Consider the following 25,983-nt stretch of genomic DNA (forward strand, 5'->3'; position numbering starts at 1 on the left):
TACTTGGTGTTTGAGGTTTAGAATTACCTCTTAAATAACCAAAACTGAATTTTCAATATAACAAGTGCTCTACAAAGCCATTACGCAGTTACATGAAAACAAGGTGAGTCAAGAAAACAAGAACAGGACTGTTGGTTCCTCAAGTCTAGTGAAGCAAGGGTGAAGTGAATTTGACAGACGTATCTCCATCCCTGCCACTCACGCCATTTCATTTCTGTGATGGGAAACAGGAACTTCATTCTCATTATTCACTCAACAACTCACCTGCTAACCACACGACCCCACCCACTAATGCCGGCGGGTAAAGCCATCTGTGAATGCGGCTACCTGCTCCCTTTAATCTGAGGAGGAGCCACAAACTATTTTCCACAGAGCCTTAGGGCAGCACTAACGTTCACATTTAAGCTCACAGATCATGAAAACATGACAAATTGGTTCAGAAACGCTCATTGTGCCATGAAATGCCTACACTGCTGATAAAAAGACGCACTGTGCATGAATGTCTCGCAGAATATTTTGTGAACATTTGATGATCACCTGAATGGACGAACGCCTGGCTTTGCGAAGCATGAATGATGACTAGAAGTGAAAAAGTCGATGACAATGAAAAGTAAAGCTGAGTGGGCAAGAGTCAACCAGTCAACTGTCAGTCGAGGACTCGTATGCGATCAACATGAACCTTGAAAGTAATGGATTGTCTGTGCGGTGCTACCTGAAGTCGAAGCTGATGGGAAAAATGAGAAGAAGAGTTCAGGAGATGAGAAACCCAAACGCTCAGGTGTCTTCACTGGATCTGAGTCACAATGAAAGCACACGACTGGCTATGGATGCTCTCCTGGACAAAGGGCTTGAGGGATACCAGGAAGTGCTGATCAAAGAGAATGAAGCAAACTTCCTGTCTGCGGAGGAGAAAACGTACATCTTAAACAACATTACAAAGCCTCTCAATGATGACGAAGAGGCAGACAGGGATGAAGAGATGTCCAGTTCTCCATCGGTTTCTTCTGAGACATACTTTCCTGCAGTCACAGAGAGTGAACCTCCAGTTCTTGATTACGGCTGGCCGGTGGCTGACTGGAGTTACCATCTGCAAGGGATTCCTAGTGTGGAAGTGTTCTTCCAGTCAGCGAAATCCTCATCCATGAAAGACCTGCTGCGGGAACTCATCAGGCAAGCAACTACCGTAAGAACCTATCATTTGATAGCAACATTTTTAGATTGTATACTGCCATTATTGTTTTAAATATTAATTTTGTGATGCAAGGAAGAGGCACAGTGCAAACACTTAAAAACCTTTTATTTTTGTGTATTAATGGCACAAACTGCATGTTTTTTTGTTTCCATGTTTCACTGACTATTCTCCATCATATTAAGGTTTTTATTAAAGAGTTAGTTCCCCCAACACTGAAAATTGTCACAATTTGCTCACCTTCATGTTGTTACAAACTCGTAGGACTTTCATTTATTTTCAGAACACAAATGAAGATCTTTTTGATGAAATCTGAGAGCTTTCTGTCCCTCCTTTGACAGCTATGCAACAACCACTTTCAAGCCCTGAAAGACATCATTAAAGTTATCCATGTGACTCTAATGGTTTATCCTTAGTTTTATGAAATGCCGTGTGCTTTGTGCAAAAAAATTATATAATTTACCACTATCTCTAACGCGCATTCACAAGAAGAGCACAGCGCGTTCATGCATGTTGTGATGACATGAGAGCAGACTTTGCGTGAACGTGCGTTTGAGATTGATATTTTGTACATATTGTTAAATTCATTTTCTTTCTTTGTGCAAAAGCACTTAATAAAATAGAGGTTTAACCACTGAAGTAACATTAATTACTTTAATGATGTCTTGAAAGTGGCAGCTGTCAATAGAAGGACTGAGGACTGCTCTCAGATTTCACAAAAATAAAAAAAATAAAAAATCTTTCTTTGTGTTACAAATATGAAAAAAATTCTTATGGCTTTGGAAAGAAATGAGGGTATGTAATTAATGACAATTTTCTTTTTTGGGGTGACCTAAACCCTTTAATAAATGTATTATAAATGATCTAATCTTGATGGTTGTTTTTATCTGTAGAAAATGGCACAATTTTCTTTTAACACAAATGAGACTTTTCAAATAAATGTTAATTAGTTTGTTAAATTGTTAATAATAATGCATTTGTAACTGTTCAATTGTTAGAACCCTTGAAAGTTTTTAAGCTGACATAAATTCTAAAGCTAGAGCACCACTTTTAATCTGTTGAAGAAAAAGGAAAAAACAGGCCCTATGTTGTATCCTTTTTTCAGGCCCTATGTTATATCTTTTTTTTTTTTGTTTACTATGCAAAAGTCTAAAAACACACTATTACAATGTAATATATGCTGCCTAAATTACGCCTATTTAAGGTTTTGGCGATCGTTATGGACACATTCAGCGATGTGGAGATTTTCTGTGACATACTGGAGGCAACAAGAAAGCGCAATGTGTACGTCTATCTCCTCCTGGACCACACCAATATTCAGCTGTTTCAGGACATGTGTGAAACTGTAAAAATCAACAAGTCACACCTTTCTGTAAGTGATTATATTCTATTCAGAGCCCTTATATTTGCTGTTGTATATACCACAAAATGTTATTTGAAAATACGCAACATTTCTATCAGTTCTGCGAAAATAAACAAGTGGATGAGTTCCTTGTATTTAGTGTGTTTGCATGTATTTTTAACTCTTTGTCTTCATCTCCTCATACAGAGAATGTCTATTCGAAGCGTTCAAGGTGAGACATATTGTGCCAAATCGGGCAGAAAGTTCACTGGACAGATGAGAGAGAAGTTCATCATTGTGGACTGCACAAAAGTGCTGGTCGGCTCGTACAGGTATCATCTAGATTAGTTTGCAACTTTAATCTAGTTATAATTACATGCTGTTTTTTTTTTTTATAATTGAGAGAATAATACAGTAATATTTGTACTTTTAGAAATTCATTAGTCCAAAACATTATAAGTGAAATAAAATGACGAGTCCTTCATAGCATAAACACGTTCCCTTGAATTATGATACAATATAGATTTTTTTTTCTTTTGAGTAGCAGCTCTTAACTTTCCAATCACAACATTTAGAGTTACAGCTAGACGTGGTCAATTTCTGCACCACAAGCAGCATCAAACACAAATGAAAAAAATAATGCAAAAATAAAATAAAAATAATAATTGCAAATACTCACGTCTGCCAAATAGCGTGTAGGCTACCTCAAACTTGGGTTGGGCCGTTTACACCTCACGCTTTAATCCGCAAAACTAGCCGAACGCTGTGTGTGTGTGTGTGTGTGTGTGTTATAAATCAGGAATGGTGAGAGAATTGTGTGCTTGGTACGCGTTTCATATTCAAACCAAAATTGGGTCTCCAGCCAACAATGTGTATTATAGCTATTTAGCGAGCTTCCCACAATTATTATACATTAGGTCAGTAGGCAGTCTTTTGTGGCTGTTTTGAATGCATTCGATCACATGAGTGTTAACACTATGAAAACCATCCGGTCAAATGCATTTTGACTGCCTACGGACAAAAGTGGACAAGCGCAAAACGTTTTAGGCCCCGTTTACACCTGTATTTAGCATTGTCCACTTGTAATCCGACTGACCGAAACACTTCTTAATATCAGCCTACCAGGTGTAAACCAGCATTTATCTCGATTGCCCCTCCATTTAGTGCTGCTAGTGATGCAGAAACTTCACCTTTACCTCTCTTGGTTGTGAGTTCTTTCACTGATTCCTCTTTAACCCTGTGACAGTCTCACCTGGCTGTCCTGGCAGGTGCACAGAAGCTTGGCCGTACTCTTCAAAGGCAGCGGGGTTAAACCTTTCGACCTGGAGTTTCGCAGACTCTACGCACTTTCTAAGCCAGTGCCAGGATATTTCTGGCACACATCAAATCCTGCTGATCTCCACCTACCCTTTGAGAGACTCCAGATCCCAACGTGGCCAGCAGGGTTTCACAGGAATGCTGCCGACCACCACCAACAGAAGTGGTGCAAGCCGGGTATGCCAAGTTTCCAGACACCTCCTGTCCTGGTCAAACAGATCAGCTATCCAGGCGTCACTGGACCAAAAAGATTTCAATGGCTTCCCCGGAGGAACACAATCCATCATCCCATTGCTTGTCAGCCCCACCTCTTCAAAGATTATAATATGAGAAGCCAACACTGGTGCCCAAAACAGGGCAATCACATCAACAGAGATGTTCCTGAAGCTTCCCACTGGAGCTAGAGAAGGTTATAGTGATGCTTAGTTTTAGTAAACAGTGATGCTGTAAATAAATATATGCTTATTCCTTGAATGAGCAGATGTAGCAACTTTATTTAAAGAATTTCAACTTTATTGTTCTTTGTAACTGTAAAAGCATTCAACTGCAATAAAAGACATTTATACAAGTACAGTCACAATATCCATATAATTCATATTTCTCCTCCAGCTTTCTGTGTGTGGATCAAGCTGCCGTCTCCTCCTGCAGTTTAGTGTGGAGTTTGTTCCACCACCTGTCATCAAAGTCTTTAATATAAAGGCCCGATAAACTCTCTCCATCTTGGCTTTCCTCCCTCATTCTCTCCGGATTGAGGTCTTCTGCCATCACCTAGTTATTAATCAGAACAAATAAAATCAGTTCTAATGTGGATGTTCAAAACAAAGATTTTAGGAATAAGTAACACCTTCTTAAAATCTTACATTATGTATACATCATATTGCTTGGTAAATTAAATAACTGAATAAAAAAGGTTAAATATTTGACTTTTATATTGTCACTGTCACTAAAATGTTTAAAGGGGGGTGAAATGCTGTTTCATGCATACTGAGCTTTTTACACTGTTAAAGACTTGGATTCCCATCCTAAACATAGACAAAGTTTCAAAAACTAATGTTGGGCGTTTGATGGAGTATTTCTGTGTCAAAAATACTCCTTCCGGTTTCTCACAAGTTTCGGAGAGTTTTTTTCGAGTATGGGTCGGCTTGACGTCGATAGAGCGGAAGGTCCTTGTATGGGCCGTACGGGCTCTTCTCCCGGTAGGGTGCGCGCGTGACTAGAGCGAGAGAGGAAATGCACGGCCGTAAACACTGCTCTCAGCTGCAGATCCAGTCGTCCGTGAACACTTATGTCGGTTATAGTCCGCGCCGCGCTCCACTTTATTCCTATGGGTGACATCAAGCGACTTCAACGCTTCAGCACAGCATTCCGGGAAGGCAGCGCTGCATTTGAACCGATTTAAACGCAGAAATGACGGGAAGCTTCAAAGCATCGCTTCAGTCGCGTCGCAAAGTGGATCTCCACCGTTCACTGCTGTCACAGGACTTCATGAAATCATACCAAAGAAGTGTGTTTTTGATGGAGCGGTCCCAGCGATGAAGGTTCGGTCCTGCTTTGGAAGCAGTCGGTGAGTAAAACGGCTTCAAATGTCTGTTGGCTATCGTCGCGTGAGTAAACATCAGTGAACGACACGATCGCGTGCTTCATCATTCAGATGCGCTAACGGACTCCATTGTTATTCTATGTATAACGTTACACTAGTCTGACGTGCAAAACCGTTTTGCTTGCTACTGCGAAGGTTTAGTCGCATATAATAGTCCATAAACCGAATCATGTCCTCATAAACTGCGAGTAAACACACACAAATGTTGACAGGCCTCTAAATACAGTACATACCACAGAGACGGACGTCCTGCTGTTGCCGTTTCTCCTGTTCAATTTATTTCAGCCTCCGGATCTGATTCTGGATCATATCTGTATTAGCTGAGATCGATAGCCATGGGTTTCTCCACGCTTGAGGACGTCACTGCTTTGTGCGCGCTCATCATTCTTTAGCTCCGCCCACACGATACGCCTCCAGGCGCTCGTTTTTTTCCAGAAAGACTCGGTACAGCCTATATTTCTTTTATAAATATGATAAAACTAAATACTTTTCGGAGATATGAAGGATGCAATACTAATCTATAGGTACTCGTAAACACTTCTTGTTATACTTCTTTTAACTCTTTTCCCATCCTGATAGCAATCAATAGCCTAATAGAAGTGGTCTAAATATTAAAACATGTCCATACATCTTCTGTGGAAGTCTGAGGACCAAATTCCATACAAATGTCATACCTGCCTGTCAACTTATGTATTTCCATACCTTTGCACAGACAAGCACTGCGACTGAAACAGCAACCACCTTTTACACTAGCTCCCGAACCAAAACAACCAGCTTATGCTGCGTTCACGCCATGTTGTAACTGTAATTAAGATACAGAAAAAACATAACGCTCTACTCTAAGCTGATTTATGCATTTCTCTGGCAACACTATCAATGCCAAACTGAATCTGCAGCAGTCAGCTGGTACTAGTAAGAGCTCTAAGTTGTTTATGTTCATTATTATTACAATGTTATGTGCTTTTAGGACATGAGGACATTTAACCGGTCTCATATGATGCATTGCAAACTGCTGAGTGCCTTCATGCGTGGCTTTGGAGATGCTCTGAAGTGATGGTGGGATCTTATGTTTTTAAAGCTAACTTGCTAATGCTAGCCTTTCAGCAATTGCCTACCCTACCTTTTAAAGGACAACTCCGGGGAATTTTTAAGTTTATCTCGATCATTATACCTTTGTGAGTACAGTCTATAGAAAAAAAAAAAAACGAACCGGATTGGTGCTTGCAACACGGAGTTATTACAGTTAAAGGGTCATGAAACCCCAAAACACTTTTTTTGAGATGTAAACAGATATGTATAGGCTGCACATCATTGAAAACACTAAGGGTACTCATTAATGGTATGCATATGTGAAAATAGTTATTTTTGCATTTTTCAGAGCGATTTCTGTCTTCCGGTTTGAAAAGTTTAGTCGGAGCAACGTCACAAATGCTGACGTCGGCACGGCCTTTTCGGCCCAAGTATGGGCAGCTGGGCACATGCTGACGTCGACCGCTCTGAGGAATTCTCGATATATATTCATGACATAAAGCTCATTCAGTCCAATCCCTGCGCTGTAGTATGCATACAAGATAATTTAGTTAATATGCATGAGACAGTCACTTCTGTCAGGCTCGTCTTACATCATTATTGTAGAGATATGGTGGGGAAGTTTTGAAAGCAGCGTGCGGAAAAGTCACGGAGGAAAGCTAGGCGTTGTGCTGATACGAAGTAACGTAAAGGGCGCCGAGCGAGCTGTAACCGGCGCCGTCTGTGGAAGCCTTTGCTACAAAGGCTCGGTAAAGTAAAATTCACCTGAGGAATCGCACGCCGAACCTGCAAGCGTTGATTATCTATGTCAGGAGTGCAAAATAACCAATCTGTAATCTGTAGGCTAATAAACAAAAGCCACGTCCTCTCCGTTTTATTTGTCGTCACAGCCATGCACTAAACCGCATTTGTTCGGGCTCTTAGTGAAACAGTGTGATGCATATTTGGACAAATATAGATTTAGCTGCCGAGTGATAGACAGCGCGGATCGTCACGGCAATGCGCGGTCGAGACTAGTCTCAAACCTCTTCGCTTTTACCCCGATCTAGAATTACACATCTCTTATCACATCGCATGTTGGGTGGTTCACGTTCTCTTATCAAGTCGGCGCGTTGTTCATCTTGCCAAACAGCGTGCATATTTGGACAAATATAGTTTTATCACGTTTGCAAAATATTTCGTCATGCAGAATAACATTTGTTTTCATTTCTCACTGAATTATGCTGGTTTGAACTTTGAAGAGCTGAATGATTTGCGATCTCTGCTGCACGCCACTCATAGCTCTCTCATTCGCTGTACATCCTCATTTAATCTCTCTGTGGTAAACAATGCCAACGTGAACCAAGAACATGTCTCAGAACCGCTCAGCACCTACTGACAGACACTCCCCTATTTATGCAAACATTCCCTCTTTCCACACAATACCATCCCACCTTTTCACAGTCGACCACTCCCCTTTTAACAAGCTTTTTCAAATCGAAGGTGTGAAAAAACACAGCTGCAGCAGGGGGGTTTCATGACCCTTTAATCTCTCTGTGGTAAACAATGCCAACGTGAACCAAGAACATGTCTCAGAACCGCTCAGCACCTACTGACAGACACTCCCCTATTTATGCAAACATTCCCTCTTTCCACACAATACCATCCCACCTTTTCACAGTCGACCACTCCCCTTTTAACAAGCTTTTTCAAATCGAAGGTGTGAAAAAACACAGCTGCAGCAGGGGGGTTTCATGACCCTTTAATGCCCAGAGCCCCCACTCAGCTAAAATGGCAGTTATGGGGGCATAGATGTAAAGGATGTCTTTGTGCCTCTTAACAGACACAAAATGCAATTAAAATGTCTGTCCAACATGAACAGGGCCTTTACATGACAACGACATGCGTTTAGCCGCTTAGCCTTTGTTTAAATTCACCTAAACAGTGTGTTAGATGGCTAGCTGTGTCTCGCGCTGAAGTCCTGTGGGAACTCAGTGGTAGCCGGAAAAAAAGGCAGTCCAGTTGGGAAGAGAGTCTTGTGTGTAAAGCATGATTGTTTCATTACTGTACATCTTTCCTCAAGCTGTGTGTGCCCAAATGGAAGGATAAATAAAGTTTACATTACCTCCACAGTGGTTGCACCCGTCTTCAACCACAGAATGGTATTTTTCTTCATTCGGCCCCGCTGTGTTGTGTCTGTATAAGTTAGTCATCCTTGTTAAAGTGTTCGCTGCTAATTTTCGCATTCTGTTGCCACAATTCGGAAAGGCACAAACGTGAACCATTTCTTCTTCACTTGTGAGCCCGATCGGATCATCACTCTAGTGATGTCCGGTTCACGAACGAATCATTCTTTTTAATCGGTTCTTTTTAGTGAACCGGTTGAACCAGTTCACCAAATCGGACTGAATAATTCATGATTCATTCATGATCAGGGCTGATAACACAAGTTACTTTAGTTACTCACTTTCTGACATGAGTGACAGTCCCTCCGAATATAAATAAACGAATGTCTTGAAGTAGATGTTATAACTCCAACCGTTCACTGAACTGAGACACGTTTTGCTGAGAGATCTGATGAACATACTGAGCACGTGTGTGTAACTGAACGAGCAGCAGTTCTCGGATCAGCACTACAGAATCGAAAACCGTTTCTTTGGGAAACGTTCGATACAGAGAACCGCCGAGCAGATGAGCAGAGCTCTCTTCATACACACGACGCTCTTCCCAACTGGACTATGTGCCTTTTTTCCAGCTACCACTGAGTTCCCACTGGACTTCAGCACGAGACAGCCAGCCGTCTAACACACTGTTTAGGTGAATTTAAACAATGGCTAAGTGGCTAAACGCATCTCGTTGTCATGTAAAGGTCCTGTTCATGTTGGACAGACATTTATATTGCATTTGGTGTCTGTTAAGAGGCACAAAGACACCCTTTACGTGTATGCCCCCAAAGCTGCCGTTTTAGCTGAGGGGGGGCTCTGGGCATTAACTGTAATAACTCCGTGTTGCAAGGACCAATCCGGTTCTATAGAATGTACTCACAAATAGGGCTGTGTTGAAAAAAATCGATTCACCAATTCTGAATCGATTTTCTAAAGTGATGTGATTAATTAATAAAGTGAAGTGATTCATTTCTAAAGATCGATCCGTAACTCAGAGGATCGATTTAATAGGCCTACATTTTCTCCGTGAATATTAATTTGCCGCGTCATTGAATTCACGCATGCGCGTGAGGTGGAAGGGCATTAAAACAATGAACATGGCAGCTTTGAAAACTCCAGAACCGCCGCGGACAGAGAATACTAGAGTAGGTAAACAAACTCAAGCCAAAGCTCTCGTCACTATACCGCGCCGCCATGCTGAAGAAGCGCCGCGGACAGACCGAGTTTTCCCTCACTCTTCCTCTTCTCTCGTTACCGCGGCGGACAGAGAATACTAGAGTAAGGTAGACAAGTAAACTCGGGCTGCTGGACAGCGCACAGTTGTTCTTTACAACCATCAATACTCCATTAATTTGCAGTTGAATGTCTATAATAATAGTATCTATAGGTTGCATAACTACAGTCCTGTAACATTCAGGTAACAGCTGAAAAAAATGCTCAAGCTCAAAGATCGGATCGGATCGAATAATGATAATCGATCAAGATCTTGAGAATCGTAATCGAATCGATTCTTGAAATTTGAATCGAAACCCAGCCCTACTCGCAAAGATAAAATGATCAAGATCAACTTAAAAATTTGCCGGAATTGCCCTTTAAAGTGGTTATAGTTGCATAGTTGCCTGACCTCAGAGATTGTTTGAATCATTTTCTCCGTTGGCTGCAGAGCATGTAGAGCTTCCTCAATGTCTTGTAGAGCCTTCTGGCTGTTCTCCAGTACGAATGAGAACTGCTGAATCCGCAGGATTTCAATTAGCAGCCTGAAGCAAATCACAAGATGAACAATCTCAGCAGTGAATTCGTTCATCTGTTATCATCAAAGTTAATAAATAAATAGCCAGTTCTCTAGTGGTTGACATACCTTGTTCTAATCAAGCACATGATGGTCTTTAGTGCTAAAATGCTCTTTTTCCCCCGTTGCTGTTTGTGTTCTTCCTCAGTGCTGGATTTCTCTGGACCGCTATCAGACTCCAGGAGTCTCTGAAAGCTCATGGCCAGATTCAGCCAGTGCCACGGATGATACGGATGAAGGCAGACCAGCTGCTGCAGGCTGGAGATGCTGTTCTTCAGCTCCCTGTAGTGATCATGAATACTCCGTTCCAGCTGAAGGACGCAGGTGAGGTGACAGGTGTTGGATACTTCTGACCTCTGTCAATAAAAGAGGAAGATGTGCGGAGATCAATGTCAAGTGAAGTTAACGGAGGAGAATGTCATTCACAACAGTGTTTATGGGTGCACAACATTATATGGGGAAGGAAAGGGGTATGGTGCTTGCAATAATTTAGTCAAGGAGCTCCGGTTAGATGATGATCAGTTTGCGGCATATTTAGACTAAATAAAAGTCATTCTACAGGAACCTTGTCCATTTATTTTCTTTTTTATGGAAACGACTGGTCTCGCTACTGGCTTATCATTGGTCAGCTGTAAAGGTGCTTTGACATAGGCCGTTCCCCAGCCCAAAAAAAAAGTTGAACTTATTCAACTTAAAGATGCTCTGAGTTTCTGAAAAAGACGTTGCCAAAAAAGTTTACTCCGTAGGATTATAATATAAAACAGAGACGCTGGCAGCTTAAAAAAAGACAGGGAAGTGTGAACATCCTAAATCAGCAAAGGGATAAACAGAAATTGGAGTTAGTGATAGAATATATTTACCAATTTCTCGCAGGCATTTAGAGCCTCTTCTTTTTTCCCCAGATGACAGCAGCATCGTGCGATCCCTTCCAGCACATCTCTCTTCACTGACGTGTTTCCTTCAGGTACCAGAGAGAGGCAGGACACATACTCATCCAGAGCCGCCTGTCATTGACACAGCTGACAAATGAACTTATGAATCAGATAACATTGAAAGAAAATGCTGAATTTAGCTCTTTATACCTGGTACTGTTTCCTCCTGTAGGCCAGATCACCTCGAAACTTGAGAGATTTTTGTTCTTCTAATGCATCCTCAACATTTCCATTTGCACAAAACCACTAGATACAATAAAACAAAGAAAAACGTGACCTACCAGAAGTTGTTTTTTATTTAATACCTGAAAAGGAACTTTCTGATTATCTGATAAGGATTTTATTTATGATGTAAGGGGTATGGGAAGGCTAGGAAATGCTAGGATATATACAGTACCGGTCAAAAGTTTGGAAATATTACTACTTTTTATGATTTTGAAAGAAGTCTCTTCAAGCCTGCATTTATTTGATCAAAAATATAGAAAAAAACAGCAATACTGTGAAACATTATTACAATATAATATTTTAATGAGCTTTAAAATATGATTTATTTATTTCTGTGATGCAAAATTTATTTTCAGTGTCAAATGACCCTTCAGAAATCTTTCTAATATGATCTGTTATTACCAAGTTATAATCAATGCTTGAATGTGATATTTTTTTAGGATTCATTGATGAATAAAAAGTTAAAAAGAACAGCATTTATTCAAAATAGATATATTTTCTAACAATATACATCTTTACTGTCACTTTTTATCAATTTAACACATCCTTGCTGAATGAAAGTATTATTTTCTTTCAAAAAAGAAAGAAAACAATCACTGACCCCAAACTTTTCAACGGTAGTGTATATTGTTACAAAAGATTTCTATTTTAAATAAATGCTGTTCTTTTTTTTAAAATGTTTTATTCATCAAAGAATCCTAAAAAAGTATCATAGGTTATAAAAGAAAAAGCATCACAACTGTTTCCAACATTTTATAATAAATCAGCAAATGATTTCTGAAGGATCATGTGACACTAGAGTAATGAAAATTCAGCTTTGCAACACAGAAATAAAATATATTAAAATAGAAAACAATTATTTTGAATTGTAATATTTGACAATATTATGCCCCCCCCCCCCCCGTATTTTTAATCAAATAAATGCAGACTTGAATAGCATAAGGCCTTTCCAAACCTTTGACTGGTACTATAAATAAAAATGAATATGGTCTCTTAATTTTTCCACATATACATTATATATATATATAATACACACACACACCTTGCATTTCCTGGCATTCCCAGGTACTCCATGACCGTGTGAACCCCGCAAAAACACCTGCATAATTATATGGTATAATGATACGGTAATTATCATGATAAATCATATATAATTATAACTAATGTTATATAGTACGTTACATTAACATCAGCACATCTTTAATTTAGGAATACGGTGACCAAAATTCTTTGTGTCTAATACTATACTAACATGGTAACGTTACCAATACTTAGTTTCAACTCAAGTAACTTGAAGTGAAAGTAGCATGCCATGTAAACAGCGGGGTAACTTATATGTCCCATTTCTGTACCATGCTATCAACAGTCTCCTAAATTTGTTCAGTGTGATACCCACCAGAGGTTCGCAGAGTTTGGGCTCGTATGTGGGCAGAGCAGCTGAGACCCTATTCCGTGATTCCTCAAACACAGAATCATCAAAAGTGCTGCCCAGAATCTCCATGATGAAAACACGCGTCAGACTCTCCTCACACACTCATGAAACGCGTGATATAACCTATGGATGGAACACGTGATCGCCTCAGCAACTGCGCAAACATTACAGTAATATGCAGGAATCCAACGAAAAGGCGATAACTTCGTTTATTTGTTAATTCATATATCAAAACGTAATATCCTTTAATGAGAAGGGAGCTCTACTGAACCCAATGAGACATAAGCTATTTGCCTCTAGAGGGCGCATGGTGACTCAAAAATATACTACTGGCAAAAAGGCCATCCCTCATTTGAGTCGCAGAACGATTCGTTTCATTTTGCTAAGCGTAATCATTCATTACCTTTCAAAATGAGTTATTTCAGATACAAACAAATGTAAAACTGACTCTTAAAAACGCATGTTATATATATATATATAACGGCTGTGTTTGGTCAATCATGTAACAGCGCTTAGAAAAACAACGTGTTCCACGTGACACGCCGTTTGGGTGACCGATATTTTTTAATAATAAATGTGTAATTATTTTTATTTACTATAGTGCATCAATAAACAATAATGAAAATCAAATGTTTATTTAAAAAAAATTACAAAAGTACTTTAAAAAAAAGTATCTTTCTATTTTCGCAGTACCCGGATGTTTAATGCGTCACATTAATGCGCGCTACGTCATACAAACACATGGTCCTACTTTTCTCTGAACGCGATTTGATCAAGATTTTGGGTGTTTAATTTTATAATCCGGTGGGATGAAAGTTAAAGTGCTTTGTAGAAACCCGGACGATTATGTTCGCGAGACAACCAGAGATATACAGAAAGGTATGTAAACATGAAGTAATTATATGAAGCTGGCGTATTAGGAAGTCAACTAACTGTAGTATTCCCTATCTAGTGCCTAGGAACTATGACCCGACTCTGCATCCTTTTGAGGTGCCCAGGGAATATACCAGAGCACTGAATGCCACTAAACTTGAGAGGGTGTTTGCCAAACCTTTTGTGGCTTCACTAGATGGGCACAGAGATGGCATCAGCTGCATCGTCAAACACGCCAAAAGCCTTTCAACAGTCCTGTCTGGTGCATGTGATGGGGAGGTAAGGCTTTTACCTGGGTATTTAAGTATTAAGACTCTTTCTGGAGCTCTTTTATTGAGCATGTTCTATCAAGATGTTTCCATTTACCATACAAGAACAGCCCAACATTCAATAATACAGTAAACAACAAGACCAGGAGCACGTAAATGAGCTTACATTTTGCAGTTACTTTGCCCAGTAAATCAAAAGTGTGCAAATGACCGTTTAGATTCAGGATGAATGAATCAGTGTGGATTTATGATTCTTTTCTGATAGGTGAAAGTGTGGAACCTTCCTAAGCGGGAGTGTTTGAGGACAGTCCAGGCTCATGAAGGATTTGTACGAGGAATGTGCTCCCGCTTTTGTGGCACCTCCTTTTTCACGGTATTTTAACCCTGCAGGCTCCATATTCTTCCTGTTGAGGAATTAATATAGATGACGACAATCCAGTTAGTAAATGAATGTGTAGTTATGTTATTCTGTGAAATAGGTAGGAGATGACAAGACCATCAAACAGTGGAACATGGAAGCACCAGGATATGGAGTTCGGGAGGAACCGATAAACACAATACTGGGGAAGGTACAGTTTCAGCTTGCATATCTCATGGGCTATAAGTGTATGACTATAATTTATTTAAAAAAATAATAATAGATGCACCGATAATTTTTTTTTGCTGATACCGATAATACTTTATATTTGCATCCCTAATTATGTGTATGTTACTATGCAGAAAGGCTTATATAATGTATACAAGATATTATCAGTAGATAGTTAAGATATGATTTCTCTCAATGTTTTCCACTAAATAAAATTGTTTTAGTCATACTTTTTCATATGCTCATTCTTTTAGAGTTCTTTACTTTAGGTGGCCAGCTCATGTTTTCAGCTACTAACATGCCTGATGTGTTTCGCAGGCGGTGTTCACTGGCATTGACCACCATCATAGGGAGGGCACGTTTGCAACCTGCGGGCAGACTGTGGATATCTGGGATGAGCAGAGAAGCAGTCCCATCCGCTCCTTCAGCTGGGGTGTGGACAGCTTCAACTGCGTACGCTATAACCCTGTGGAGGTGATCAACAAATTCAAATTTCAGTTTAAATCTGTGGAAATTCATAATGTACTGTTTCAAAGCAGCTTTACAATGGTGGTGACCACCATGGGGTTGATGAGTACCACTATAATCTCAAGCTCTCTGTTATATGAGGCAAAATAGGGAGCTTTTATTTTTTTACTAGGTCCAGAGTATTTTGGGTACAAAATATTGATTTCTTTAATCGATTCTCATTTTTATGAACCAATGTCGATTCCCTTAATCCCAAGAATCTATCCAAGTGGGGGTTAAGGAAGTAATTGAGTAGTTTAAACACTAAATGTCACTTCTTTAACTTATAGTTTTGTCACTAGTAAATTGTCCTGTTGTCCTTTGCAGACCGAACTTCTTGCCAGCTGTGCATCAGACAGAAGTATCGTCTTGTATGACACCAGAGAATCTGCACCACTCAGAAAGGTCTGCAATATTTTTCGTTTTCAACCGCAGCTTTTAGGGCCATTTCACACCACAAGCTTGAGCTTCGCATCAGCAGAACGACATCGTCACTGCAGCTGCAAACTTGCGAGAGTATTCACACTGGAAGCATTTGTACAGCGTCACAGCAGCGACTCCAAAGCTATTCAGAGCTTCATAAAATACTCAATACATTGTTATATGTGGTGAATGATGATATGTTTTGAGGAGATGCCAGAAAAAAATATTTAGTAGTCAACTTTCCTAAAGTTGTCCTAAAGTCCAATGAAATGGATTATAGTTAAAAATAAATTTGATGACTTGCCATCTGCAGAAATAGAAGCAACCCCGGCTTATACCTTGAAATATATATCCTTATAGCATTTATTTTTAGGATCATAAAGCATTTTGTGTTTCTCAACCTCCATGTTCAGCCTCGTGTCATCCATTGCTGCACATGAATGGGGTAAACAGTGTGTTTTTGTCATCTGTTTAAAAGGCCGCAAACTCAGCAGGAAAAGAACCACGCAAACTCTGGGTTGATTTGGGTAGTGCTAGAGCCTATATACCGCTCTGTGTATTACATGATAAACTAAAAGAAAGTTTATATATCATAATTTCTGGCTAGTTTACATTTAGTTTTTTATAATACACCATACTTTCACCCAAACAGAATAATTAAAAACAAGTTTAAATGAGTAAGTGTTCTATAAAGATTTTCTTTTTCATTTTCTTTTCTGACATACTCCAGTTCTTGTTAAAACACACTAGACATGCTTATTCTGTGCATTGAGCACTTTATGTGAAAAATCATATTTATTTTGTCCTTAAAAAATGTGCTTTCATTTTAATTGAGTGTGAGCAACGCAGCAAATATAGAATCTGCACCGAAATTCCCGTTTCACTGTTGCTCACGTGACGCTCATGTTTGATGCTCACGCAGCGCTCCTGTTCCCATTGTTAATGCACTCATTTATTAACATGGATGCTGAAAATATGCGCTGCTCGCGTGCCACTCAAGCTTGCGGTTTGTAATGGCCTTTACTTTTTTTACCCGCGTGTCTGAATAGTTTCATTTGACTGCAATGAAATTCCACTGTTTCAGGTTATCATGCAATTGAGAAGTAACACACTTTGCTGGAACCCAATGGAAGCGTATTATTTTACATGTGCCAATGAAGATTACAAGTGAGTTCATTTTAGCGTAAACCTTTACATGAAAAATTCAGTCAGAGTAAATAAATCATGTCACCTTTTTCTGTTTCTTCCACAGCCTTTATACTTATGACATAAGGCATCTGGATAATCCTGTGACTGTGCACATGGATCATGTATCGGCTGTGCTGGATGTGGACTTTTCACCTACAGGAAGGGAGTTTGTATCAGCAAGCTTTGACAAAACTGTCCGCATCTTTCAGAAAGAGAAAGGCCACAGTAGGTGAGTGTGGTGTGGAAAGGCCAAGGAGATCTTTAATGTCTGGAGAAAGTGATCTAGTAGTATTTACTTTCATGTCAAAATATAGTCACAGATTCTTCAGTGTTCCTCAAATTATCGCCTTAAAAATTCCTAAATCACAGCAGAAAGTCTTAAATTCAAGTGGCAAAAAAAAATCCAATGCGTGTTTTTATTTCCCCGTAAAATATCTGAACATCCTTAAATCAATATACATTTGCTTATGATGCAAAATGACATAGTTTTGTATTTTGTAGTTGAACAAAATTGAGCTTTTCAACAACAACACTGCAAAAATTTCTTACTGAAATATCTAATGCTCATCAACTATGAGATGATATTTAAAATATATATGTCAGTTTTCTCTTATGGTGTTGATGTCAAAATTGTGACCAGTGAAAATGCTGAGTGGCTAGTAAATTTGGAAAACCACTAGCCCCAGTGGCTGGTGAGCAAAAAAATATGGGCCAGATTTTCTAACAGCTTGTGCCAACGCAAACCCACTTTTGTCATTAAAAAAAATATATATATTTTTGCAGCTGACCTTATTGCATATGTATTTGTAGGAGTTCCCTTTCAGGCGCAGCATTTATGGAGTGAGGGTATTTAAATAAATCATGCAAGGTGATTTACTAAAGTTGTGCTTGTCTATTTACTGGTGTTTGCGCCACCCCAAAAAAAGAATAAACCGTGCCCCGTTTGAAACTAAACTGCTAGTGTGAATTTATTTTAAAAAAAAATCTCAGTCCAGAATAGCACGATGAGTGCAAATACGATACTGATCTTATACACCAGTTTAATAAAATAAATAAGTTAAAGGTGCACTATGCAACATATTTGCTGTAAAATACACAAAAACCACCAGGCCAGTGTCATATATTTTGTTCAATTGAGTATTTACAATATCCCAAATGTTTCCAACAATTTGTTAATTGTGAGAAAATTGCTATTTTAAAGGTGTAGTAAAACACATTCTTTCAAAGGCTGACTGTGTTTGTGGGGTGCACTATAACATGTTCATCCTTCGTTTTTAAAAAATTGCATTATTTTTCATACATTTTAACTTTATTGTACTCTCTGCTTGTAAAAACGGTCTGATAGTTTCCTGGTTTTATGAAGCCAGTCCCTCAAGAATACGCAATTGGCTCAGATTGGTTAGCTAGCCCAGCTGTGTTGTGATTCGCTAACAGCCTAGCGCACTGCAGCCTACTATTCTCCACAGCAATAAAAAATGGCCACGCCCCCCTTATTTAATATTCTCGGAGGAGGGGTTTATGTAAATATCGGAGCTGCTGATGTCAGCAAGTCTGGAGGAAATGGCTGTAGTTCCCAACTTGCTGTTTGCTCATCAAGTGTTTAGAAATTGATTTCTTTAAAAGCGAACAGAATAGTTACATGGTGCACCTTTAATATTGTGTTGTCTTTATGGATATATTGCCATTTACTTCACTCATGTCCTGAATTAATTAGCCATTTGAATGAATAGACCGAATTACTTACTCCCTTAGACATTTACCGCCACCAAATGGCAGTTTTTGTTACTTATTGACTGTATTATTTCATCCAAAAATAATTGAATATGTCCATATTAATAAAAACAAACAATAAAGGTATAGGTCAGCCAAAAATATATCTTTCTGAATCTACTTTTATAAATGTCTATTTTAGTTTTTTTGTACAATAATGACTTGAAATAAGCCAGAGCCATATCAAGATGTTGTGTCTGGGAACAGGCCATTGGCAGGGCTCAATCTGAGGGCAGGATAAACGGTTGTCTTTCAAACTCCCTCTGCACGCAGTAGGATAGCGCTAGTGTGCTATAAACAGCCAGAGTGCTATCAGTGGTGAGACAACAATCACAAGCGGATTGTGGCGGAGTCCCATACGTTTTCCCATCAGCTGCGCTAGTTGATAGGTTTGCAAAACTCAGAACGCATCTTCCTTTTTTAAGAATGACTTAAGTGCCGTTCTTTGTTAGCAGGGAAGTAGCAGGGATTTCATGTGGAATTCACAAATTTGCCATCATTATGTTAAGCCCACCCACCGAGTCTATACACGATGTGATTGGCTAGAGTTTGTTTTTTCCAGCTTGCAAGCCAATGGAGAGTTGCTAGACAACCCTGGCTGCAAAATACATTTGCTGCCACTAGGGTCCATCTAGATTTCTAGGCTACTTTAAATTATCTTTTGGGAGTAATTTTTAGCCAAATTTGATGTGTGAATCATTTGTAATTAATTTGATTTTCTTTAAATCGCTTGACAGCCCTTATATATATATATATATATATATATATATATATATATATATATATATATATATATATATATATATATATATATATAAATAAATAAAATATGGGCTGTCAAACGATTAAAAAAAAAATATATATGTATATATATTATAATTTATTTATTATTATTATTATTATTGTATATTCTGGCATTGTGTAATTTCCCACAATCCTCAGGGAGGTGTACCACACCAAACGTATGCAGCATGTCATCAGTGTGAGGTGGTCGGCTGACAACAAATACATCATGAGTGGTTCTGACGAAATGAACATTCGGCTGTGGAAGGCCAACGCCTCAGAGAAACTCGGATTGGTGAGTGCCTGATCCCATTTTATATGCATTACCCATCCAAAATGAGTTTTAACTCGCTGACTTCAGGTTCCATCCTTGATTGTAGAGCTTTGTGAGTGTGTTAACTTGTTGCAAATGCACTCAGGTGGTTCATATGGGCCACATTTGGCCCTGTGGTCACCCCACAAAGCACTTAAAATGAATTACACCCACAAATCACTTTCATTAAGCACTTCTATGGCAGTGTTGCCACGGTCTGAAACCTGGCCAGGAAAAAGCTCTAGAGTTTTATGTCTCTTGTCAAAGCAACTCTTGTAATAGAGTGCCCCAAAGTGCCTACACCTATTTCATAAAGTGAAGTCTGCTTACAAGGAAATCCGCACATGTTCATAGATGTTGGTTTGATTGAGACATTTAACACTTCCTCTCTGTCAAAAAAATACTATAGATTAGTGCTAGGCTGTTTGACTGAAACATTTTTTTTAACCTTTTAATGGTATCTGATCTTGAAAGTTGCTTTAAAATAAGACACTGTGTTAAGGAGCTCCAATTCAAGTCAGGGAGGAAATAATTGTTAGAAATGTGGTCAAAATCAAATCCCTTTAAATAACCTTAGCTTGGAAGCAAGGCTTTTGATCTGCTGAGGCAGAGGTTGGTTTTGCTCCAGGTGAACATAGTTTCTTCTCCCCATCATCTCCTATCAGCTCTAGTTCATCTGATTCCCTCATGCAGTCCAGCGTTGGCAAGTTTTTGGCTCCCACCGGACTTTAAGAGAGAGATTTATCATGATGCGTTTCACTTAAAGAGATCAGACACTCAATGCAGTTATCAGCAGTTTGAATCAGCCAATCACTTAATGCAGGAAAAATAATGAAGACATTAAACTATCAGACACATGAGAGTATTTAATTAAAGGAACAGATGCTGAATCAAGACTCTGCTGTCTGGAAGAAGCTCTTTGGAGCTGGGTTTAGTTTGTTTTTGTTTCTCTTTGCCATCTGATCGAGTGCCTGTTTTACTATATTAATATAAATTCACTGTACGTGAGGTAGACCCTCTATAAGTGGCTTTTTACATTCACAGCATCATATTTTTGCACACTTATGCCTGTTGTTTCAATTAAAGGGGCCATGTTTTACTGCCTTTTATTTAATCTCTTAAATCCACTTGTAATGTTATATATTTTATATGAAAGCTTCTGCTGAATTGCTTTTCATTTTTAATTAATTAAGCATTCATGTAGCTGAAACGGTAGAGTATAGCTCCAGCTATGCCGAGGTCATGGGTTTGATTCCCAGGGAATGCATTAACTGATAAAATGTAGGATAAAATGTATACCTTGAATGCAGCATAAGTCACTTAGGATAAGTGTCTGCCAAATACATACGTTTAATTATATATTTTTATGAGAGTGGCCTTTTATTGTGGCCAGTCTAAGGCACACCTGTGCAATAATCATGCTGTCTAATCAGCATCTTGATGAGCCACAACTGTGAGGTGGATGGATTATTTCGGCAAAGGAGAAGTGCTCACTAACACAGATTTAGACAGATTTGTGAACGATCTTTGAGAGAAATAGGCCTTTTGTGTACATAGAAAGTCTTAGATCTTTGAGTTCAGCTCATGGAAATGGGGGAAAAACAAGTGTTGCATTTTATATAATTTATGCAATTTATATAAAATAGTGAAGCACATTTTCAGGATCATTGGAATTTTTCTAGTGTGGCTTAACATAACAGTTAATTACTTGTTTAGCTCTAAATTCTTATTATAATGTGAAAAAAATCAGATTATTTTAGTAATATTTATACACTATTATAATTTTTAGTAATTGGATTATCGTTTATATTTTCTATTCGTTTTTTTTCTTGAGTTAGTCTTTTTTTTTCTAGTTTAGTTTTATTTCGGTTAGTAAATTTAGTACTTTAAGGTGCACTTTTTAGGATTTGTGCAGTAAAATATCCAAAAACAACCAGGCCAATGATGTATATTTTGTTCAGGTGAAGTCTTACAATCCCAAATGTTTCCAACTATTTGTAAATCGTGAGAAAATTGCTATTTTAACCAAGGAACCGGGATGTCTGAGGGAGTCGCCTGTCAGTGGCATCAGATCCGCGTTACCCTCGGTTTTCTTTGTGTCACAAAGAAACACGTGTCACAGCAGCTGCTGAGTGAACACACAGAGTAACATCATAACATCATTTTAGACACTTAAATGTATCTGATATGATAAACAGAGCTGCACTACCTTATACTCATGACCGGAAAAATGGAAATGGCACCGGCGACTGTGTCCCTTCACAATAGAAGTCCCGCTGCTTGCGAGCCGTGTGTTGTGTAACAATCTCTCCGGCAGCCGTGCTCAGCTCCACAACGCTCAGTCCTGCTCTGCTTCACACTACATTCACGTTAATAACCGCATCCATGAACATGATAACTGCCAGAGTCCTATCCCGAATATTTTCCACCGACTGCGAGGAAAATACCACATGTCTAAAGATTCTGCACTCAAACTTGGTGTCATCAAGCTACACCTTTGTTTTGAATAGAAGATCATTAGCGGACGGAAAAGTTACATAGTGCACCTTTAAACTTCAACAAACTGAAATAATTGTCTATTTAAAAAAAAATATTTTAATGAACAAAAATGTTTTTAATAGTGTTTAGGTAGCGATAACACTGCATTGCATTAAAAGTTGTTGGATAAGTGTTCAGTCCTTGGGTTGCAACTTGTTAGCAATTTTAGAAACAACTTATTTAAATTTCACATGTTTGAATGGGTGTAATTAATGTCTGTCTCTTCAAGTAATGTTATTTTACTAATGAATCAAAATATTCTCATAGAAATTCCTGAGGGACCTGATGGCTTAAATGCAAATTACCTTCTTGGTTTTTACGACTGCAAACACAATAGCTCCATTATGGGATGTCTCCATGGAAACAGCAGAGTCATGTTTGTTTTTTCCCTCTCATGTGAGCACTGTCAAGAAGTTCGTAAATAAGAGTTAACAGGCCTTCAGATTTCCCCCCCGAGTGCTCTGATGGCATCAGCAGCTATTAGATTGCCCTAAACAAATTGAATTTGAGAAAATCATTGCTTTTAATTAGAATAAAAGCCCTCGGAGGGGTGTGGAGTGAGACGCGCCAAAGCCCGCGAGCCATGGAAATTTTATGATAGAGAGATAGATGAGCGCTTCAGTTCATTTCTTCTACTGAAAAATGTGCTGCGTTATGTTGATTACCAAATAAAAAAGCCTTTTCAAGATGTTGCATGTTTCTGCTGCCACTACTATTGGGATAGTTCACCCAAAAAGGAAATTCTGTCATCATTACTTGCCCTCATGTCGTTCCAAACCCATAATACTTGCATTCATCTTCGCAACACAAATGAAGATCTTTATGATGAAATCTGAATGCTTTTTGTCCCTCCATTGACATCTACGCAACTCTTTAACACTTCATAGAGAGATCGTAAAACTAATCCATATGAACTGAACCAAATTTTCTGAAGAGACTCGATTGCGTTATATGATGAACATATTTATTTTAGGCTTTTATTAACATATAAACATTCATCAACTCGCACATCAGTTGTGGTAAACGGAGGCTTAAGCATGTTCACTTGACGTGCAAGAACCAATGAGGTTCGTTCTCATGTTACGCATCACGTTTGAGCTTCAGCAAGAACCAATGAAGTTCGTTCTCATGTTACGCATCACGTTTGAGCTTCAGCAAGAACCAATGAGGTTCTTTCTCATGTTACGCATCACGTTTGAGCTTCAGCAAGAACCAATGAGGTTATTTCTCATGTTACGGATCACGTTTGAGCTTCAGCAAGAACCAATGACGTTCGTTCTCATGTTAGGCATCACGTTTGAGCTTCAGCAAGAACTAATGAGGTTCATTCTTGGTATGCATCATGTTTGAGCTTCTGCAAGAGCAAATTAGGTTTGTTCTTGCTAAATTAAATCTGTTAATTATATAAAACGATTGAGTCTCTTCAGAAAATTTGGACTAACCCGCTCAATTCATATGGATTTGTTTTACGTATCTTTATTAACGCTTTGAAGGGTCAAAATGGTAGTTGTGTAGTTGTCAATGGAGAGACAGAAAACTCTTACAGGTTTGGAACAACATGAGGGTGAGTAATTCATAACAGTATTTACATTTTTGGGCAAAATTACCCTTTAAAGTTGTTAATGAAGTGTATTCCTAAGAAATGTATACATTAAAGGCTTAGTTCACCCAAAAATGAAATTGATGTCATTAATGACTCACCCTAATGTCGTTCCACACCTGTAAGAACGCCGTTCATCATCGGAACACAGTTTAAGATATTTTATATTTAAGTCCCAGAGCATATGCAGTCAATGCCCACTTTACTGTCCATGTCCAGAAAGGGAATGAAAACATCATCAGAGTAGTCCATATGTGACATCAGTTGGTTGATTAGAATCTCTTGAAGCATCAAAAATATAAAAAACTATGATTTTATTCAGCATTGTCTTCTCTTCCGCGTTCCTCCAAAAAGATTCAAACGGTGTGAATCGATCAATGATTCGGGTCGCCAATGTCACGTGATTTCAGCAGTTCGGATCACGTCAAACCGCCAAACTGCTGAAATCACGTGACATTGGCGACCCGAAGCATTGATCGATTCACTGATTCATTAACCGTTTGAATCTTTTTGGAGCAGCACGGAAGAGAGGACAATGTTGAATAAATTCATAGTTTTTGATATTTTTGGACCCAAATGTATTTTCGATGCTTCAAGAGATTCTAATCAACCAACTGATGTCTCATATGGACTAATCTGATGATGTTTTTATTCCCTTTCTGGACATGGACAGTAAAGTGGGCATTGACTGCATATGCTCTGCGACTAAAATAGGGTAGTCGTTAATAACATCAATTTCATTTTTGGGTGAACTAACCCTTTAATACACAAAGACGCTAGGCTTGACCATTGACACAAGTCTCATTGTTCACAGCTCTCCGCCCGAGAAAAAGCTGCCGCAAACTACAGCAAGAAGCTGATAGAGAAATTTCAGCACCACCCACAGGTGAGACGCATCGCCCGTCACCGCCACCTACCCAGAGACGTCCTGAAACAGAAGAGAGAGCAGCGGGAAATGAAAGAAGCCCGGCGCAGGAAGTAAGTTTCCTTCACCAAATGTTAAGACATTTTCAGTGCTGATGATTATCTTGAACAATCATTGATCCAGGTTTTGAGAGAACCGAGTTAAAGGTATAATTCACTCAAAAACAAACATTTTGTCATTTGCAGCAACCGTAAACTCATTTGCAATACATTGCATAACAAATTCAACATATTCACTGTCGCTTGTTTGGAAAAACATAGAAAAAAATAACACTTCAACTTAAATATTTTGCCGTTTCTCTCCATAGTACTGTCAGCGAAAAGAAATTAGCTTATGTTTAAGTTCGATCAGCATTCTGATTGTCTTTTGCTTCTGTGTGTTTGTTTTTAGGGAACAAAATGTCCTCAAACACAGCAAGCCAGGATCTGTTCCTCAGCCGACAGAAAAGGCGAAACATGTGGTGGCTGTTGTGGAGTAAGAGACGAATTCAAGAGGTGCTGTAGATGGAGGGGTTTCTGTTCTTCACACATGGACATGATCCAGAATATTCCATTCTTTTTCCACTCTTTTACTTCCATACTAAAACTTTTTTTTGGTATGTAAAAGAACTTTCAGCATACTGCTGTATATTTCTTAAGAATTTTACATGGGCACCCTGAGCATGGAAATCATACTAGAATTGCTCTTTATAATTGGTTGAATATGAACAATAAAATGTCTTCATCTGTGAATATTCATTTTTTCAGTTTGCATTGGTGTAAATGAGAACAGGACTGTTTTAAATGTGTTTACATCACGTTCTACTATTATCAGTATGTATATTAATGAACATAAATTTACCTTGGAGCAAAGTTACCTTCTTGGTGTTCTTATTGATTTGAAATGCCTTTGAAAGAAGCAGAAATCTGATGGTGTACTTCAGTAGTTGCTAAGGTAAGATTGGTGAGTATTGTTAAGAATCACTTGTGTGTCAGTTCAGTTCGCACAAGTTTACATAATGCCTTTAAATGCAATCCTGATGTTTTATGGTGTTTGTGTCATGTACAATTGTTTGCCAATGTAAACCAGTGCTGTTTTTCTCATCCTGGGCTAAAACACTTAATGCTCTAATGAGATATAGGATACTCTTCACCTTTTTAGTCTATAATCCTATTATCTCAATCTACTGTCATTTAAAAACCTTTACAGTCAGTGCAAGCCAAAGGATCT

General features: G+C 38.7%; 3 protein-coding genes across 4 annotated transcripts; 2 read left to right on the forward strand and 1 right to left on the reverse strand.

The window, feature by feature from the left end:
• Positions 1-485: 485 nt before the first annotated feature.
• On the forward strand, positions 486-4,284 carry LOC137082677 (protein FAM83A). Its single transcript, XM_067448012.1, has 4 exons — positions 486-1,183; positions 2,394-2,561; positions 2,739-2,863; positions 3,778-4,284. The coding sequence occupies exons 1-4, from the start codon at positions 674-676 to the stop codon at positions 4,250-4,252; spliced, it is 1,278 nt and encodes a 425-aa protein (XP_067304113.1). The 5' UTR covers positions 486-673; the 3' UTR covers positions 4,253-4,284.
• A 38-nt stretch (positions 4,285-4,322) lies between these two features.
• Positions 4,323-13,291, reverse strand: zgc:101716 (uncharacterized protein LOC492784 homolog). Of its 2 annotated transcripts, XM_067448013.1 has the most exons (7): positions 12,964-13,291; positions 12,610-12,666; positions 11,493-11,588; positions 11,271-11,414; positions 10,480-10,766; positions 10,246-10,378; positions 4,323-4,616 (listed from the first exon to the last, which is right to left on the reverse strand). In XM_067448013.1, the coding sequence occupies exons 1-7, from the start codon at positions 13,066-13,068 to the stop codon at positions 4,473-4,475; spliced, it is 966 nt and encodes a 321-aa protein (XP_067304114.1). In that variant the 5' UTR covers positions 13,069-13,291; the 3' UTR covers positions 4,323-4,472. The 2 variants fall into 2 exon arrangements, with proteins under 2 accessions (XP_067304114.1, XP_067304116.1); XM_067448015.1 differs by lacking the exon at positions 12,610-12,666.
• A 426-nt stretch (positions 13,292-13,717) lies between these two features.
• On the forward strand, positions 13,718-25,787 carry dcaf13 (ddb1 and cul4 associated factor 13). The gene is made up of 11 exons (XM_067449544.1): positions 13,718-13,878; positions 13,952-14,151; positions 14,407-14,514; positions 14,621-14,710; positions 15,046-15,201; positions 15,562-15,639; positions 16,742-16,824; positions 16,910-17,074; positions 19,558-19,693; positions 24,664-24,827; positions 25,165-25,787. Exons 1-11 carry the CDS (start codon positions 13,809-13,811, stop codon positions 25,250-25,252), a joined length of 1,338 nt encoding a protein of 445 aa, XP_067305645.1. The 5' UTR covers positions 13,718-13,808; the 3' UTR covers positions 25,253-25,787.
• Positions 25,788-25,983: the final 196 nt, after the last annotated feature.

This window comes from Pseudorasbora parva, chromosome 7, assembly GCF_024679245.1.
Source record: "Pseudorasbora parva isolate DD20220531a chromosome 7, ASM2467924v1, whole genome shotgun sequence".
NCBI classification, from domain to species: Eukaryota; Metazoa; Chordata; class Actinopteri; order Cypriniformes; family Gobionidae; genus Pseudorasbora; species Pseudorasbora parva.

Bases quoted from the DNA above. Each gene is read 5' to 3' on its own strand.
- LOC137082677 (XM_067448012.1), top strand. From the start codon at position 674: ATGAACCTTGAAAGTAATGGATTGTCTGTGCGGTGCTACCTGAAGTCG. The intron at 2,562-2,738 runs GTAAGTGATTAT...CTCCTCATACAG, and splicing joins TCAACAAGTCACACCTTTCT to AGAATGTCTATTCGAAGCGT. The intron at 2,864-3,777 runs GTATCATCTAGA...ACCCTGTGACAG, and splicing joins GTGCTGGTCGGCTCGTACAG to TCTCACCTGGCTGTCCTGGC.
- dcaf13 (XM_067449544.1), top strand. From the start codon at position 13,809: ATGAAAGTTAAAGTGCTTTGTAGAAACCCGGACGATTATGTTCGCGAG. The intron at 16,825-16,909 runs GTGAGTTCATTT...TTTCTTCCACAG, and splicing joins TGTGCCAATGAAGATTACAA to CCTTTATACTTATGACATAA. The intron at 17,075-19,557 runs GTGAGTGTGGTG...CACAATCCTCAG, and splicing joins AAAGAGAAAGGCCACAGTAG to GGAGGTGTACCACACCAAAC.
- zgc:101716 (XM_067448013.1), bottom strand. From the start codon at position 13,068: ATGGAGATTCTGGGCAGCACTTTTGATGATTCTGTGTTTGAGGAATCA. The intron at 10,767-11,270 runs GTAAATATATTC...TTTTATTGACAG, and splicing joins TAAATGCCTGCGAGAAATTG to AGGTCAGAAGTATCCAACAC. The intron at 10,379-10,479 runs GTATGTCAACCA...GATTTGCTTCAG, and splicing joins ATGTGCTTGATTAGAACAAG to GCTGCTAATTGAAATCCTGC.